Source organism: Gobius niger (assembly GCF_951799975.1).
Source record: "Gobius niger genome assembly, chromosome: 2".
In the NCBI taxonomy this organism is placed as follows: Eukaryota; Metazoa; Chordata; class Actinopteri; order Gobiiformes; family Gobiidae; genus Gobius; species Gobius niger.
The window spans coordinates 16,142,395-16,160,351 of NC_136853.1; the positions used below are offsets into that span (position 1 = coordinate 16,142,395).

The following is a 17,957-nucleotide window of genomic DNA, read 5'->3' on the forward strand; positions in this document are numbered from 1 at the left end:
TGCAGTGACTCTTGTGTAAAAGTTTATTTAAGAGTTTTATTGATGTTGCTGTATCCAACTCCTACACAAGTCATCAGGGTTTTGTCTCCACCTTTCCTTTCATCTTCAAGAGGTTTCACGACTTCAATTTTGAACATGATCTGAAAAAAGTCTCTTATGTGTCTGAGGAATTCAATCCTGAGAGAAAAGGGGGGAGGAAAAGAGTAATGGATTAGAAGTTTGGTTACTATCTAGCTCAGAAATATATCAAACGTTAGATGTCACCATGGAGAATGAGCATTGTGATGGCACTGCCAATCTTCAGTTATCATAGTACTGTACTTGATAGAAACACAGCACCGGTACCATGATAACTGAAAATGGAAAGTTCATTGTCATTTTGTTCTCCTGTAAACAGTTAAATTAAACATGTTTTTTTCTATAAAAGAAGCAAACTACAGCTTGGGATGTGTGATATAACTGTATAAAATTGAATCATGATCAAAGCCCGAGACAGCCCGCCCATTTGGAAAGATTGCCTCCATGGTTTTCTGTTTAAAAGATCCATCTCAGCCTACACAGACTCGTGCCATTTCCCCACCCACTCCTCCTACTGATCGGCCTATCATGCTCTGAGTGAGTGCTAGGCAAATGTAACCAAATATAAGAAGAGGCGGGTTCTTGTTACCGCTTAAAACCAATGTGAAGCTACGTAGTAAGAATATTGTACACATTTTTTTGCCATATCACACTACACACAAACATTCATTTATACACTACAGTGACACTATTTAAATGTATGCTTGCGCTCCACAGACACACAAGCATTTTCTGTGGCACTATATTGTGAAACCTGTATCTATAAAAAAGGCATGGGAGTGTAAAAACTCTTGTGAATGACGACTCACGTGTATGGGGAGAGGGGTCCGAGCAGCACCTTAGACACGTCTGGTTGGCCAAGGGTCATCAAGAGCAGCGCCAGGCTCTGATTGGATGAATCCGCACAACCACCCTACAGCGGACAAAAGAGGGGGGGTGACATGTTTTTTTTGAGCAGCAAAAACAACATACGATGACGACAAGAAGGTTGAGAGGGTCAAGAACTCAGACACCCATTAGGAATTGTTATTGCATTACATGTAGCGCCTATGTAATGATAACCCTAAAAAATGAAACGTTAATCTGTTCAAGAAATACCAATTAAAAGGATTGTTTAAAAAAAGCGTTTTATTGCAATTCATTAATGTTTGTTTGCCCTGTTTTTGGAGAGACTGTCAATTCTTCCCTTCAATAAAAGGTCTCATGCCATCATAATGACTTAAAATCAGTAGGAATTTCTCCATTTTAAGAGTGTGTCGCAACGTCTGCATGTTTCAAACCAACAGTTGCATATTGTAAAAGAGGCCATTGTCAAGTATGAAGGCAGGTCAGCAGGTTACACAGGACTAAGATCATGTCAGCAAAAATATATATTGAATTACAACAACGCCGTTAACGTGACACTGATTGTGAAGAACTCCATTCTCTCAAGTGGAGCAATATGCAAAAGGAAATACCGTCATTTTTTTAATAGCACAAGACTGGTCTCATTCACACAGCACTGTTTTGCTCCTACAATAGTTAGAGGAACAAAAAAGCTAAGATAAAATGATTTGTTTGTACCTCATTCTTTATACCCAATTTTGTTTCATATTAAATCTACAAAAAACACATAGAAAAACTTCAACAACTGGGTTTTAGAATTCAGAAACGCCACACCAGGCACAATGGAAAGGTTCTGGCAAGTCTGTATAGATACATGCAGTAACTCCTACATCTTATATGTAAAAGTGAAAAAGTTTGAACAGATTACGCCTAGTTGGGTAACGGGTAAAAAAGAACATTACTGAACAATTTATGATCAACATTGCTACTTTTTCTTACTTTATCTTACCTTAAACGTGTTCAAATGCTGTAAATCAATACAAATGCCACAACTTCCAACAAACAAAGCAAAAATACATTACCTACAAAAAAGGGAGACAGCAATCTAGGCAAAATCCAGAACAATTACCTGCTGCCATGGTCAGATTTTCGCTCACTTTTCACCCATTTTGCAAGAGCAGAAAAAAACAAAACAAATGGTTGATCGATGCGTGGCTTTGGTTTACAACAAGTAAACTACTCATTAACCACAATACAAATACATGTAGCGTCTATGCCCGCCAAAGAGTTATCCACAAAACCAGTCACAACAGGAAAGTTGGCAAGGTTTCACGATTCCTTGCCTGGGCCATCGCTAAAAGAAGAAAAAGAACAAAACCAACAATAATAATAAGATAATATGAGGATTACTCCACCTGGCTTGTTCAAGCAGTTGGGTAAGAATTCAGAATAAGCCGTCCAACTTTCCTGAATAAATGCATGGTAAACAGTCTCTTCTGCTGGGAGCTGGCGCGTCTGTCCAACAATATTCCTCTTTCAGAGTTAATCAGCACTACCCTGACCAGTTAAATGGACTCACATGGCTCCTATGACAAGGCTGAGAGGCAGAGCCATGAGGAGACATACCAAGTCACACTCACTGGATCCAAATGTGCACTTTTTGTGATATGCCATTTTTCTCACTTCTTCCATGTAAATATAGGAATATATATTTTTCCATTATTGCACTAAAAGAAGCAATGTGTACAATAGTAAAAAAAAGAAGCATATACTGATTTTTCCACATGATTCAAAAGGCATAGGTAAATATGATTGATGATGTTATTTTTCTACTGTTCTTTTTTTCTCCCATGGTTTCAATGTTTAATACCAATTAAAATCCAACTACAATAAAACATTCTGAAATTGACAAACACCTGTAAATGAAAAACAAATACCAGACAAATAAGAGCCCAGTGCTCTCACACAACCAATAACCGATGTCTTATTGTAAAACACCACAATATCTGCATTATGCCAAAAGCCAGTCAGTCAGACAATCTCAAAGCAATGAGAAGTTAGTAAAATACAGCACAAAGAACAATCTACTGCTGCTGTAGTCAAAGTTAGACCCTGTGTCATTCATTCAACTACAGTGGGAAGAAAAAGTATGTGAACTTTGGAATTTCTCACATTTCTGCCTAAAGTGGTCATAAAATGTAGTCGGAGCTTTGTTAAAAATCATAAGAATGAGTAAACAGTGTCTGCTTGAACTAATACCACCAAATCATTTTTTATTGGCCATAACATGTAAACTGGGAGGAACAAGTGAATGAACCCCCTGGCTAACGATCCTCTAAGACAGGGGTCACCAACCTTATTTCAGCTGAGGGCTACTTTAAAAGCATTAAGTTGTTCGAGGGCTACCAGTTAAAAACAAATCCTAAAGACTTAAACGTACACTGTTCACTTATAGGATATTGACCCCATATTATATTAAAATAGCTTTATTTTAAACTCATACTGAGTCACAAGAACCGAAATAACTGTAATTTTAAGAATTAGATTCAAGAAAATGAAGTGTTTTACACTTTAGAAAAAGTCCCGAGGGCTACTGGACATGCCCCAAAGGGCCCCTGGGTGCCCGCGGGCACCACGTTGGTGACCCCTGCTCTAAGAGCTAATGAAACAAATTCATGCAGACATCTAGAGTCAGGTGTGAGAAAACCTGAAGTCCAAACACTGAGGTGTGGCTTAAAGCTGCCCTTGCAACTGAAAAACACACACTAGTTGAGAATTGTCCCTTGTTGAGGTGCATTGGCTGATGTGCACCAAGACCTACGTTCAAGAATTATTGATTTGTATAAAGCTGGAAAAGGTTGCAGAACTATCTCTAAAAGTCTTGATGTTCATCAATCCAGGGGTAGACGGTCTATAAATGGAGACAGTTCAGCACTGTTGCTTCACTTCGGAGAAGTGGCCGTCCAGATGACTCCAAGGGCAAGCGCAGAATACTCAATGGGGTAAAAAAGAACCTAGAGTGTCAGCTAAAGACTTACAGAAATCACTGGCACATCTCTGTTGACAAGTCCACAATACGCAAAACATTGAACAAGAATGAGGTTCATGGGAGAACTGTGGACTGATGAACCCAAAGTTGAATAGTTTGGGAGGAACACACAACATCATGTGTGGAGGAAAAACAGAACATCACACCAACATCAAAACCCTATCCTCACTGTGAAGTATGGAGCAGGAGCATCATGGTGTGGGGCTGATTTGTTGCCTCAGGACCTGGACTACTTGCCATCATCAATGGAAAAAAAATAACTGACGTTTATCAAAAGTTTTTGCAGAAAAACTTGAGGCCATCTGTCCAACAACTGAAGCTCAACAGAGGATGTAGCTGCAACAAGACAATGACCCAAAGCACAAAAGAAGAAGAAGAAGATCTTTATTTATATAGCGCCTTTCACAGACATATAGTCACAAAGCGCTTTACATGAGACAGTTGTACATTCACTCCACACTCGGTGGTGGAAAGCTACGTTTGTAGCTTCAGTTCCCCTGGGGGAGACTGTCAGAAGCGCTTTCGCGACTACACACATCTGCGCCAACGGACCCTCTGACCACCACCATACATTCACTCACACACATCATTCATCCTGGCCTATTGTGCATGTTTTTAGTGGTAGGGGAAACCGGAGTGCCCGGAGGAAACCTACGCAGACACGGGGAGAACATGCAAACTCCACACAGAAAGGCCCCGTGCAGGTGGGAATCGAACCCGGACCTTCTAGCTGTGAAGCGAGAGCACTAACCGCTGCGCTACCGTGCCGCCAAAAGCAACATCAGAATGGTTTCAGAAGAATAAAATCCGCGTTCTAGAATGGCCCAGTCAAAGTCCTGACCGTAACCCGATTGAGATGATGTGGCATGACCTCAAGAACGACAGACATCCCAAGAATCTCACTGAACTGCAGCAGTTTGGTAAAGAGCAATGGTCCAAGATTCATCCTGATCGTTGTGCACGTATAATCTGCAACTACAGGAAGTTATTGCTGCCAAAGGCGGGTCAACAAGTTAATAATTCCAAGGGTTCACTTACTTATGTGATGCTAAAAATAAATAACATGTAATTGTTTTGGTGGTACTAGTTTAAGCAGACACGGTTTAGTCATTCTTGAGATTTAAATAAAGACCACACCACATTTTATGACCAAGGGTTCACATACTTTTTACCACCTCTGCTAAATTTCTTAATTCAGTTTTGGAAAAGTAATATCAGTAGTTATCACAGCTGTACTCGGTCACAAACAAATAAGCAGTCTTCGCCTCCAAACTGTGTCCTCCATCACTCACACAGTAGCGCTTTTACTCCGCTAGTATCAAGGCCAATGAAGGCTTACCACAGTGTACTTTTAAGTACACGAGTATCACGGGTACAGTCCGAATCTCGCACTTATAATGTCAACAAACCCACACCTGATCGGGGAGCCTCGAACACACAAACAGGGACCCTTCAAAAAGAGAGCGGGGGAGGCGGGACATGTGGCGGAGGAGCCAATGAGCAGCGCATTGTGCACCAGCCTCAAACCACAAGACCGAGTCAAGGCTCGAGTTATCAAGGGATGAGTCGAAGTCCAGTTGCAAGTGCCCCTCTCTGGTTTTAATACATTGTTGTATTCCATAACCCATGCTTCACGAACAGATAGAACTGTACTGACTTTAGGCAAAATGATCTAAAATCTACAAATTCATTGTAGAAAAAAAAACTATCTACAGCACAGCCTATTCAAATGGATACATTTTAAATTCTCATCTAGACGTTTTACAAGTCACTCGGTGGAACCCAGATTGTAGGTCATTTTCAGTGAGTGTAGAACACAAGGGCAGCCTCTATTGCAAAAAGGAATATAAACATACAGTATGTACATGGCTGTAGCCTGCTGAGCATTGTTATAAAGATGGTAGATGAAGATAGGACATAGATCGGTATATTTAAACTGTATAGGATAGTGGAGATTCAGTAAATCTGAAACGGACAAATGAATACTGATTCGAGAAGGATATTGGCAAAGAGTAAGAGCAGTAGTTTCCTCAAGAAAACCACACTTAATATCATTACGTGCTAAACCACACCATATTTAGTATGACAATTAAGTACATACCCTAAATATTTCTTCCAAAAGTTGTTTGGCACAGTTTATCCCAATGTCCTCCGGTAGAACAGGATCCCCCTGACCGAGTGGCGTTGACGACAACTCAGCACTCAGGAACGTACCATTTAGGGTCTCAGCCACTAATGTTAATCCAAAACCTGGGGATCTTAAAACAAAACAACAAAAAGTTACAACTTATTACAGCGATACAGAGATTTTTAATGATGGCAAATAATATGAACTGTAAAATACTTACTTGCCAGAACTTGTGCCTTTCATATGGTCTGTGTAAATGTAGATGTCAGGCAGAAACTGATTAAGGATGCTCCTCGCTGATTCAACTATCCTGTTACCCATCTGAGGTGAAACTCTGACAGAATATCTAGATTAAATGGTCAAGGGCCTTACAAATGTGCTGGAAAGAAAAACCCCAAAACACTGCACAAAGAATATATTAGATCAGGATACGCTATTCCTCTGATCCTCTTGATCTTTCCTGGGTCGGTTAGTTGGACGGGTTTGATGGTTCTGCGTACAGGACATTTAAACATTACTTCGCCACCACCTCCAGGAGCCATCCCTCTCTTTACAACCTAAAAGAGATGTACATCATGATAACAACAGTCCAAAAGGTCATCTCCAAACATGTAAAAATCATCTACTCTTTCTTAAAGTTACATTTTACCTTTAGATCAAGTCCTTCCCCATCAATACCGAATTTCCTCATAAGGGGTATGGCAGTTAACTTCAGCAGATCGACCTGCAAGACGACGAAGGGTTACAGATTAAGGCATCATCTGGATGTCAAAACAGTCATGCAGTGTTTTTTTTTGTCTTCATTGCTTCCCCCAACTGTGGTTTCGTTTTCAAAAAAATCTAGAAACCCTCCACTCTATTGCCTAAGCAGTCAGTTGCAACATTTCATTTACACACTAGAGGGCAGTGGATTTCTGACGGCAATTTTAGTCTGGCTGTTATGAGGGGAAAATATAAATGAACTGAAACAGAGTTTTGTATGTAGACAAGTGGATTTGTGTACTTACTGTTGGGTCTATGGGGTCATTCGTGACTCCCCTGAGAGTGGCAGATAAAGAGGTTTTCATAAAGGGAGCCAGCATGAGAAGAGCTTCCAGGTAGTAGCCTATAGAGCGCTGGGGGTTACAGTCATGTTCCACACATCCACCATACAATAATCCGGGCTGGTAGAACAATACGGTTCCTGCAAAACATAAAAGATGTTGATAGACTGTGATTGATTAGTAAAATTAATAATTATTAAACAAGTAGAACTCACCTGTTTGATTAATCTCAATCCTGGATCCATTGGTCACTTTGTCCAGAAGCCTAATAAAGCTCGCTTCATAATCTGGTGATCCAGAAACAGGTTATAATATATTTTTCTTTGAATTATGTACAATGATTGAGTAAATATTATCTAAAAATAGGGAGATTTTGCAGGTGACAAACTTTAAACCAAAGTTGAAACGTCTATTCTAAGTGAAATAATAAATGTTAACTTTTATTAATATGAAGCAATTTTGTGCATTGAATGGCATAAATGGATGATTTTCTTTTCAATCAGTCACCCGTCTCTTCAGAACAGTAAACATACTCCCAACTGCGTAACAGCTAGCAGTTAGCTACTGTGCTAACTGCGACGCCACACGCACAGCAAACTTACCGCGAAGCCCAGGCTCGTCATCTCTCGACCTTATGTTCTTGATTTTAACTCGCTTTCCGCTGAGTGTGGACAGCACCAAGCGCTGTCTAAAGAAATTACAACCATCATATACGAGTCCCTGACTTGCCATGTTGTTGTTGTTTCTGCCAGGCGTCTGTTGAATCCACGTGTGTGAATGAGACGCGATTGTACGGCGAAGCGAGAGGGTCAAACTCCATTATTGTATCTTCTTTCTAAACGTGGGTCTTTCACATGGCCACTTGGTGGCGCCAAAACACCACATTAGTCACATCCGGGCGTGGTTGTTATGTTATTCATACTTCACGCGGCGTGAGATTGTAGTTTGGTGTTTAAGCATTGACCAGTCCTTAATCTGCCAACATATAAAAGCCTACAGACAAGCATATAAACCATGCGGGTATTACAATAAACAATCATAATGGGGGGAAAAAGAAAAGCCAATGGCAACACGGCATAGTCTATGTTTATTCAGCAGCCTTTCGTGGCGCGGAAGGGAAGGGCTTATCATTGGCATTGCAGTTTCACCAACAGACATTTTCCAACTGCACACCAATTGCATAACAGGATTAATAAATGCATCAACGATGAGCAGCTATAAGCTGATGTTGCAGTCGTTATCAGCCTGTAGTATCACCAACCATGGCAGGGCACCGTGCGCACTTGCGCGTTTCATCTCTCCGGCCGCTGACCCTTCTGATGCTTCTGAGACTGAGCTGAGATACAGATCAAGGTCCAGCGGGAGCAGCTCAAGACGCGCCCACTTTCGTCTACGTTGCGATTGCGCACTTTGAGTAGAGGAAAAGAAAGTCGGACTGAAGTCGAAACCGTGGATGCAAATGCGACACTGACTGTATCACAAGGACTTTATATTCTCCGGGCAAGTAGGCGACGTCTGTCTCAGAGATGGTGCTGCAAAGGGTGTTTCGTGCTGTCATCATGGGGCCTCCAGGATCGGGGAAAGGCACCGTTTCGGGGCGCATAATCAAAACTTTCGGACTCAAACATATTTCAAGTGGAGACATTTTGAGAAACAACATCAACGCAAAAACTGGTAAGATGGGTCGTAACATACAAATTCGCAATGTGAATGCAGCAAGTTTAGTTTTAACATGACTTACTGATGCGATAAGAGCACCACACCTTGGGCTGGTTCAGTAACATGTCTTATCATGCAGGGGCACACACTTCCCTTGAGAATAAAGTTTTCAGCCAAGGTCAGACGAGACCTCTGACCCAGGTGTAGCCTGTTTATAATGAACACACGGACTCTCTTCTGCAAAGACACGCCTGCAATCATTTCACCTCAGGCTATATAAAATGAATCACAAATCACTGCAACAATGTATTCACTGTGCTAAGTCTCCATCTGATCAAGTTCACACAACAATTGGCAGCACCTCCTTGTTGACATTCCCTGGAAGATTTTTCACAAAGAACTTAGAATGTGGTTTGATTTTCCTCGTTATTTTACTTAGCCTACTGTTTACTCAATAGAGTAAAGTTTCTTTATTATTTAAACAGAATCATTGAGCGGAGCACCTTAAGTAACCTCTTGGAGCCAATTCTTTAAAGTATTACCTAAGGTTAAACATAACAACAGACCTCATGCTGAGAAAGCTGACCCCTCTGCCTTTAAAGTTACCACCACCCAACCCCCAGAGTCTCTCACTGGGGGTTGTGTGAGAACCTTTGGTTGATTAAAAAAATAAATGAATGAATGAAATGAATGAAGTATGAAGAAATGTATTGGTTGAAAAAAGACTGACTCTGAGAAGAAATACAAGGTTTAGGTTTAGTCACTTTCCGCTTTGTTGTCAGTGTTGTAGATATAGGAAGTGAAGCATGTCAGGAGATTCCTTTCTTCAGCTGAACATTTTTTTTAACTTTGGCTGAACCCATTTGTGTAGTATTACACTTTTGTTCTTCAGTTATTACAACATTATTTTTCAGCAAAAAATAAACTCTTTTCACTTTTAGGTCAGTCACTTTTAATTTGGGAAGTTTTGCTTTTTTACACCTGTGCTATTATTTGATTGTCTTTGAGAGACAGACTGCTGGTTAATGTGAAGAAAGCTGAAGAAATTGTTTATATAACAGGCTTTATACTTGAAGAGTTGTTTAAATTCTCAAATCAAGCCCCAAGTCATGAAACTAGTCACTCAAGTCTGACTGGAAAGTCCACACACGAAGTACTGCATCATCAATAAATATTCTACAATACTTGAATGAATATTCATATTGAGATTATTATCAATCAGCCCTAATCAAGTGTTTAAAGAAAAACGTTATTCTGCTTTGGGAATATTTCCTTACTGAATCGCTGTACTGTTATAACTGGATATCTAACAATGACTATCTACATCATGTGTGTTTTGCATGTCAGAGCTGGGTCTATTGATGAAGGCCTGTATACATCAGGGTCAGCTGCTTCCTGATGATGTGATGGCACGACTCATCCTCCATGATCTGCGTGCTCTGGGCAATGAAAGCTGGCTGCTGGATGGTAGGAGGATTTAAGTTGAGGAATATGGGTACATAATCTATTGCTCTTAGGATGTCATTTACCAAACGTTTGCTCATGTGCAAAACGAGTGGCATTTGCAAAAGTGGATCAGCAGCAGAGTCATTTACACATTCTTACTCACGCAGCATTCTCTCATTTACATATCACATTTATGGCTCTAAAACTGAACACATAATTTCAAATTGTAAATTAGGTGCAACATGCCTCTACATAGCAATATACAATTTTCCATCTTGCTATTTAGCACGCGCCTTGATAAATTACACCCGTTATGGAACAGTTGACTGTATAAACATTCACCTTATAAAACCAGTCCGTGACCTTGACTGTATGTCATCTGACAGGTTTCCCACGCACAATCCTTCAGGCTGAAGCTCTCGATGACGCATACAGTGTGGACACAGTCATTAACCTCAATGTACCATTCGACACCATTAAAAAGAGACTGTCCTCACGATGGACTCACACAGCCAGCGGCAGAGTGTATAATATAGATTTCAACCCACCCAAAGTCCCCGTGAGTACACTTTTTACTTGCTTTATTGCACATTGCCATCATGAAGTGTTTGTGGCCTTTTACTTATTCTGATGTTACTATGTTGAAGTATAATACTGAAAATATGAATTCAAATATGAACCATTAGAGTAAAATCGGTGCTGTTTTTTTGTTAAATAAATAAAGTAATTGAAAATTGAGGTGATTGTGAGGTAAAACATAAATAAATAAAAAAGGTGTGTTTTGACATACTGCCCAGTGGTAGTACTACCTCTCTCTATTGGGGCAATGAGATATTTACCACAGACCTAAACTACAATGAGGGCATTGGTCAGTAGTTGTTGTACAGGGGGAGGGTCTAAGCACGTCCTGTGCACAGTTTGTCAGTATTCCAAATGTGTTGTTTCATTTTCTATATTCAGTGTAAAAAAGTGTGGGTGCTTTGTAGAATAGATTTAACTTTGGTATTTGACTGCTACGTGATAAAGGAGAAATAATTAAAACAGGTCTGAACACATACTGAATAAGTCACGATTTGTATCAATCTTCCACCTCTGCTTCCTGTTTTGAATTTCCCTTTTCCGTTAGATTACAACAGACACATTTGCCTAAAACATTAAAACTAGGGCCGTCAAACAACTCAATACCCAGAAGGTGATACTAAATCTAGTGTCTATCTATTAAATAGGACAAAACCTAAATCTAAAATACTGCAATTAAATGGTAAAATTTATAGATAGGCAGATAGACCATTATTGTCCAAAAGAGGAAAACACACATTATACATACATTATACATACATTATACATGCATTATGCATACATTATACATACATCATACATACATTATACATACATTATACATACATCACAAACAACCTCTGCAGCTATAGCAGAGGGAACAAAACCTTTGCTGAAGCGTGTCTGCCCCCACCTCAGAGTCCTGTACGTGCAGCCTGATGGCAGCAGGACAAAGTGAGTGTGAAGATTTTTTTTCTCATTTGCGATACTGAGCGTGTTGAAAGAGCTGTTATACTGTTGTAATGCTGCCTTTATGCCGAGTGGACAATTGCACATGCGTGGGGCAGACAGACAGAAACGAGGCTGTCAATCTGCGCCTCCGACCACCCTCTCACTCGCTACATTCAGCTAAGCCAGAGCTGAACTGTATAGGTTTTACCGCTCAAAGTTTATAGTGTATTGGTGTGTTTTTGTTTTTTTTTTCACTTTGCACTACAGCACTTGAACACAACACAACTGGGAAGGCTCAACAGAAGGTGTGGGCACAGACTTTGCAGATGATGCATAGGTTTTGTTGGGATCGTTTATGGATGTCAGTAACATGTTGATCAAAGGTGAGCTCATTGTTTAGTGTGAGTCCAAGGTACTTTAACTGATTTACCCGGTCTTGATCTTGTCATTTAGCTCCTGGATGTCCTTTGTACAGTTACAGTCAATGCAGGCCGACCTATATTATGATGAAAGTGTTCCTTTTTTTGACTATGATATAAAAAACTGAGTGTATCAAGCATCACGTTCTTTTCTGTCAAAATTGAGTTTAATTGTGACAACCTTACTCACAACCAATTCACATAAAAGGATGTAAATTAAATGAGCCACGCTGAGCAGATTAGAGAGTGAACCATAATAAAACTTTGATCCCACTTGAAAAAAGCTTGGCAAGGACAATAAAAACAGTAGCATTTTTAACAGTAAATGAGGCGCTTGAATGAATGAAATGCTTGGGGTGGAGAAAGGGAGAAGATTCAAAAACTGGCTGTAGAAAATGTTGCTTTTAATTGAGAATATCATCTCACTCACTCAAAGCAACCTCATTTAAGTGTAGGTTCATTCAGAGGCAGTCACGAAGCGAGTTTTGCATCAGTTTCCTTCTACATTTCTCGTGACGTGTTGCAATTGTGAAATGTAGCCTAGGTATTTAATAGTTAATGATTGTCCATTGTTCACTGGGTTTGTTCTTTACAGTCCCGTCTGACAATGCAAGAAACACACAGGATTAAAGGCTAAATTGATAAGACAAGGATTTTCTGGAGTTGTCACTTTACTGGGAGTTTTATCAATATGTATATCAGCAGGTCTGCTGCTGAAAGGCTGAGTAAATCAGGGCATCAGACAGGCTGGTGATTAAGTCATAATCTTATTAAGTGCTCTTGTCGAGTGTTTGGTGTGGAAGGAGCTGTAAACATTTCTCATAGGCTTATGTCCATGATGGAGCTCGGGATTGAATCATCAAAACCGCTTAGTTTACTGGGAATCCTGGTGCATTCCAAAATTTGAAACTTAAGAAGATTTTAAGATGTAAAATAATGCAGTGTGTTTTTCCTTACCTTTTGTGTTTTGTGTTGTGAGCTCACGTTATTAGGACAATGCTTGCTGGTAGATGTCTGTGGAAACAATGCATTTATAACATTCCATCCAAAGGGTATGCACTGCACACAATGTCAAATTTCATGACAGTGTGATAACAATATAGAATCAGTTTCTGTGCTGCATCTATTTTGGGGGCAGAGTTTTATCTGGTTATTATGAGGGATGTTGTTTGAGCAAATTTATTGGCTTAAAAACATCAATATGAATCTGTATAGGTGCACACAACACTCTAATTTCAGTTTATTAGTTTGAAGTAAAGGCTTATACACACACATTTTTAGGTTTGGTACATTTTTGGGGTACGGTTTTGGACTGGGGGTGCGTATCAGTGCAGTATTATTGTTCAGAGTAACATGGTGCACTACAAAACTGACACAACGCAGTCGTGCCAGAAGTTTTTCATTTTTTTAAATGTTTTTTTATTTCTCTTATTTAAAAAAAAAACAGCAATTTCCCTCCCTTGCATCCCCTGCATGCATTTTTTTTTAAATCTTCTCTGCCCATGTGATTTTGCACATAATGGTCAAACAAAAAGACAGTTGAAACAAAGGATCTCAGAAAACAAGACTGTCATTAAAGGAGCTATATCATGCTATTTTAGCCATTCCAAAGTTAAGTATGGGCATTTATATGAATGATTGTACCTCTACCGCTATTGAGCACTCATTTTTGTGATAAATATAAGTGTTTTCTGGAGGTATTTTTCAAACCCAGAAGACACAACGCTTCGATTCAGTTAACTCCGCCCCCTCTCTCCGCACATACTTTACCGTAATATAAATAAACAGCAATAAGAGAAGATACTACACAATGCAGTTATAAGGAGTTGACATCTGCAACACAGCTTCATAAATGGCTAACACACAAGCTAACACACGTTTGGATTGACTCACCGCTCTGGTCCATCGCTGTTTACATGATGGGACTCGCGTTGGTTATAAAAGTTAATCCACTTTGGTTCTGGTGAAGGTTCACCAAACATCCATCAGAGACAGTCACAGAAAAACAATATTTTGGTGATAGTCGCTGAACCCCGGAGAAAAAAACAACTTCTGACGGGAGTGGCCTCTCCTTTAGGAAGGTTGAATCATAGACTGTATATACTACTGTCCACGTAGCCAAACACGCTTCTTTTTCTCTGTGACATTATCGTTAGGTAAGAATAAAGAACAGGTGTGTCCAGTTATAACGAGCTCCATCTTCACAGCTGCAGCGCAAACATGACTGATCTGTTCAGACGCTCAGGGATGTGTTTGTTTTGGCCACAGCTGACCTGGAAGCACCTCGGGCACATCCTTTCTTTTTCTTTTTTCTTTTTTCCTTTTACTTTATTTATTTATTTCTTACAACAGAAATAATGAAAAGGGTGGTTTACAAATTAAAATCAGGCCGCAAGCATAGAATAAAGACATTGCATTACAGACGTCGAGCACTTCCGTTCCGCTGTGACGACACAACTGAACACTCAGTCGTTCACCAGGAGAGGGCGGCGCAGCTGCTCAGAGAGCAGGATTCAGGAGGATTACAGAGAGCTGCGTGAATGAAGCCACAGCTCAAATAAAGTCGATTTTGCATGATATAGGACCTTTAAAACATTACAAAGGAGCCAATCATGGTTCACCTTCTCCTTCAAGATTCTTTGGAATTGAAAAGGTTACTCTATCCACAAGAGGGTGCAAGATCCTTAAAAAAGTTGTCTCAAATAGAAATGTTTTGGATTTACAGTATACTCTGAACACTGTGGCACCTCACGGACTGAACATGATTTCAGTGTAAAATGTTTTTTTGGGTTAATGATTCTGGTTCTCATGACTTGTCTACTTAAAAAACACTGTAAGATGATTGGTTTATCTGTAAGTGGGTCCATTGTCCTGGTACCAGACATCTTGGCTTTATAAGTCAGACTGTGAACTCTGAGGAACACTAATGTATGTTAGCGTTTACTTCATGTCTTCACCCTCTACATTTTTGTGAAAGCTTTATGCTGACAAATAAAATAGATGCAGCTTGTCTTTTATGCACTTAATTGTTCAGGAAAAAAATCTTTTCATATGTTTTTGTGGAATTTTCTTTTGAAATAGTCAGATTGTCCCATCATTTCATGTTTTGTTCCTCTTAATTTGTGTCATAACTGAAACGTAAATCAGACTTTACCACTCAGGGCCCACAAGTAGCATTTTTCCCAAATAGTAATTCTCCTTGGTAAATATTGACCACTCTGCAGACTAAGAGGGAGAAGCTACTTAACAGTTGTGCTATACTGTACTGATGGACCCAGTAGCAACTTTGGCCCCCATCTTTTCTTCATGAAATATTCACCAACTGGTGTAAAATTACAATTAATACTTACCACAGTTCAATGCCATCAAACCAAGTTATACGTTTATTCCTCTTGTTGTAAGACGTATCCTTCTTCTTATCTCAATTTGAATAGGATGAAATAAAAATGACCTGTTTAGTTACTCTTTAATGCTCATGTTTAATTCTTAGTACCTTTGACTGACTGTTTGTGCTGCTCTGTCCAGGGTTTTGACGATGTGACCGGGGAGCCCCTGGTCCAGAGAGACGACGACACTCCACACACAGTTACACGCCGACTGAAGGCTTATGAAAACCAGACAGAGCCCGTCCTTGAATATTACAGGTGGGATAATACTGAGAAAAGCTCAACAAATTAACTTATGTATGCAAAGATGAATGCCACCAATCCAAGCTCTTATTTGCTCCTGTGTGAGGCCTGGCAGACCACCCAACAAATGAACCTGAAAAAGTTAATATACATCATGAAGTACAGCACTAAACGGACTGCTGTAGGTGAAAAGTCCATTTTATCCGACTTCATAGAAAGATCAGTGCAATGCATGTAACATAAGCTAGTTTGGCCTTTGATGCCTCATTTGAAAGCTAGGACCTACAAAACTGATCTAAATGTTGCTCTTTTGTTCCGTTTTCATCCTCGCTTTTGTCGCTTTTTTGTCACGTTCTTGTCGTTCTTCTGTTGCGTTTTCATCTCGTTTATGTTGCCATTTTGTTCCTCTTTTGTGGATTTGGATCAAGCCAAACAAGAGAACATGTGCTCGATTCAGGTGGGGGTTAAGAGGTTAATGGTGAGAATCTCTACTGTATTTGAACCCTTTTCGAACTCTGGTGACAATTTGTTTGGTCATAACTTATTTCTAATACTTGGATACTTGGATATTTATTTATTATCATAATCAATCACCACTTAAATATTACTGTAATCACCAGTGTACATCAAGAGAATGTAAAGCTCGACTGAACTTAACCAAGACAAGAAAGACACATGATTGACTAAAACAAATGCTATTGTTCCTCAAATGTTCCGTGTACTTGAGAGGCTGGAGCAGAAAGAGGGAGGGCATGGAAGGGAGAAAGTTCAGCTTTCTGACAGCCTTGTGGATTAAGTAGTTCCTCAGTTGGCACCAATAATCTCAATCTCTTCACTTTGTCCATTTACTTCTCCTCCCAGACCCTTTTTGCATTATATTGACAGTGTAATTTCACAGGTGTAATGTGTTTCTGTTTTGCAGGAGTAAAGGTGTGTTGGCAACCTTTTCAGGGACCGAAACCAACCAGATCTGGCCGCACGTTGAATCATTCCTCCATCGGAAACTTGCTATACTCAGTAAAAAAGCAGCATAAAAGCCCAATTGAGGGAGATTTTTAGGGACACTAACGGGCAGACTCCGTGCATTGTCTAAATGATGAGACTAACGGAGTGCAAGCCGGGATACTTGATGTCAAAAGCAATATTTCAGCAAAGTACAGTTGTAATAAGGTTGCACTGTTTTTTACAAATAATGGATAATGTGCCTTCATTAACTGTTTTTGTTGAATGATACAGCACGGACTACACTGGACAGGACTAGCTTGGTACTAGCAGTTTTGTTCCTTTAAAGATAAAATAAAATCGATAATCAGATTGAGTTTTATGAATGTAGTTTATGTAATTGCTTTTAGGCTTTTAGATGATTATTATAACACAAATTGTAATATGCAAAAAATATAACCTTGTTGAAAGTTGCCTTCAAATGTAATCCTGCTCTGCTAATTGTGTCATTTAAAGTTTGCACTTTTTGAAAGGACAAGAGAAACCCATCCTGCCTTAATCTTTCAATGTATATTTTTAATATGTCACATGCCTCACACCCTCTTGATGACATGTTAATTATTTAAACTGCAATAAACTTTGGTACTTTCACAGTAAATGTGTGCTTTGCATGTCAAGGTTCTGATGTTTCAATATACATAAAACCTCCACATTGAAGTGCACAGGTTAAACACAGAACAGAGCAAAGGTTATTTAACATGAAGATTATGTGCTTCAAACTAATGGGATGGAGCTGAGGCACCAACACATGTATCAAGCAAAGTTACTGATTTTATATCATATTTTTATCATTAGGATTTCTCATATGTTCTTTTCTCTTCCTTTTGATATTACATCTTGATCAGCGCATTTTTTTCATTCTCATAATCCTGAGTGCATTTACCCCCCATCGGAATTTGTTTTTTACTGAATGACTTTATTATGAGCTGGTTAAACAAGCCCATGCATGACAGTTTGGTTCACATTTCTCAACGAGAAGAACAAATGAGACCAGCCAGTGTTGAGATCAGTTTTTATGTTGACTGTAGTAATGCATTATCCACCACCAGATGACCCATATACAATGCGGCCTACGAACACTGTGATACAACGTGATGCAATCGTGTGTAATTCACACGTTGATGTGTCATCTGCCCGCCACACTAAGCTACAAACTTTTACTTCTTAAAA

The 17,957-nt window shown here is 39.6% G+C and overlaps 2 protein-coding genes across 2 annotated transcripts; one reads left to right on the forward strand and one right to left on the reverse strand.

Annotated features, from left to right (window-relative positions):
* Positions 1 to 8: 8 nt before the first annotated feature.
* Positions 9 to 7,999, reverse strand: rcl1 (RNA terminal phosphate cyclase-like 1). Its single transcript, XM_079582006.1, has 9 exons — positions 7,726 to 7,999; positions 7,339 to 7,410; positions 7,088 to 7,263; positions 6,730 to 6,804; positions 6,513 to 6,637; positions 6,301 to 6,426; positions 6,054 to 6,210; positions 888 to 991; positions 9 to 177 (listed from the first exon to the last, which is right to left on the reverse strand). Exons 1-9 carry the CDS (start codon positions 7,853 to 7,855, stop codon positions 24 to 26), a joined length of 1,119 nt encoding a protein of 372 aa, XP_079438132.1. The 5' UTR covers positions 7,856 to 7,999; the 3' UTR covers positions 9 to 23.
* Positions 8,000 to 8,255: 256 nt separating this feature from the next.
* On the forward strand, positions 8,256 to 17,355 carry ak3 (adenylate kinase 3). The gene is made up of 5 exons (XM_079582032.1): positions 8,256 to 8,797; positions 10,130 to 10,249; positions 10,615 to 10,787; positions 15,682 to 15,800; positions 16,708 to 17,355. Exons 1-5 carry the CDS (start codon positions 8,650 to 8,652, stop codon positions 16,817 to 16,819), a joined length of 672 nt encoding a protein of 223 aa, XP_079438158.1. The 5' UTR covers positions 8,256 to 8,649; the 3' UTR covers positions 16,820 to 17,355.
* The last annotated feature ends 602 nt before the right edge of the window (positions 17,356 to 17,957 follow it).

Bases quoted from the DNA above. Each gene is read 5' to 3' on its own strand.
- rcl1 (XM_079582006.1), bottom strand. From the start codon at position 7,855: ATGGCAAGTCAGGGACTCGTATATGATGGTTGTAATTTCTTTAGACAG. The intron at 7,411-7,725 runs GTAAGTTTGCTG...CTGGATCACCAG, and splicing joins TGACGAGCCTGGGCTTCGCG to ATTATGAAGCGAGCTTTATT. The intron at 6,638-6,729 runs GTAAAATGTAAC...CATCTCTTTTAG, and splicing joins GGGAAGGACTTGATCTAAAG to GTTGTAAAGAGAGGGATGGC.
- ak3 (XM_079582032.1), top strand. From the start codon at position 8,650: ATGGTGCTGCAAAGGGTGTTTCGTGCTGTCATCATGGGGCCTCCAGGA. The intron at 10,250-10,614 runs GTAGGAGGATTT...GTCATCTGACAG, and splicing joins TGAAAGCTGGCTGCTGGATG to GTTTCCCACGCACAATCCTT. The intron at 10,788-15,681 runs GTGAGTACACTT...TGCTCTGTCCAG, and splicing joins TCAACCCACCCAAAGTCCCC to GGTTTTGACGATGTGACCGG.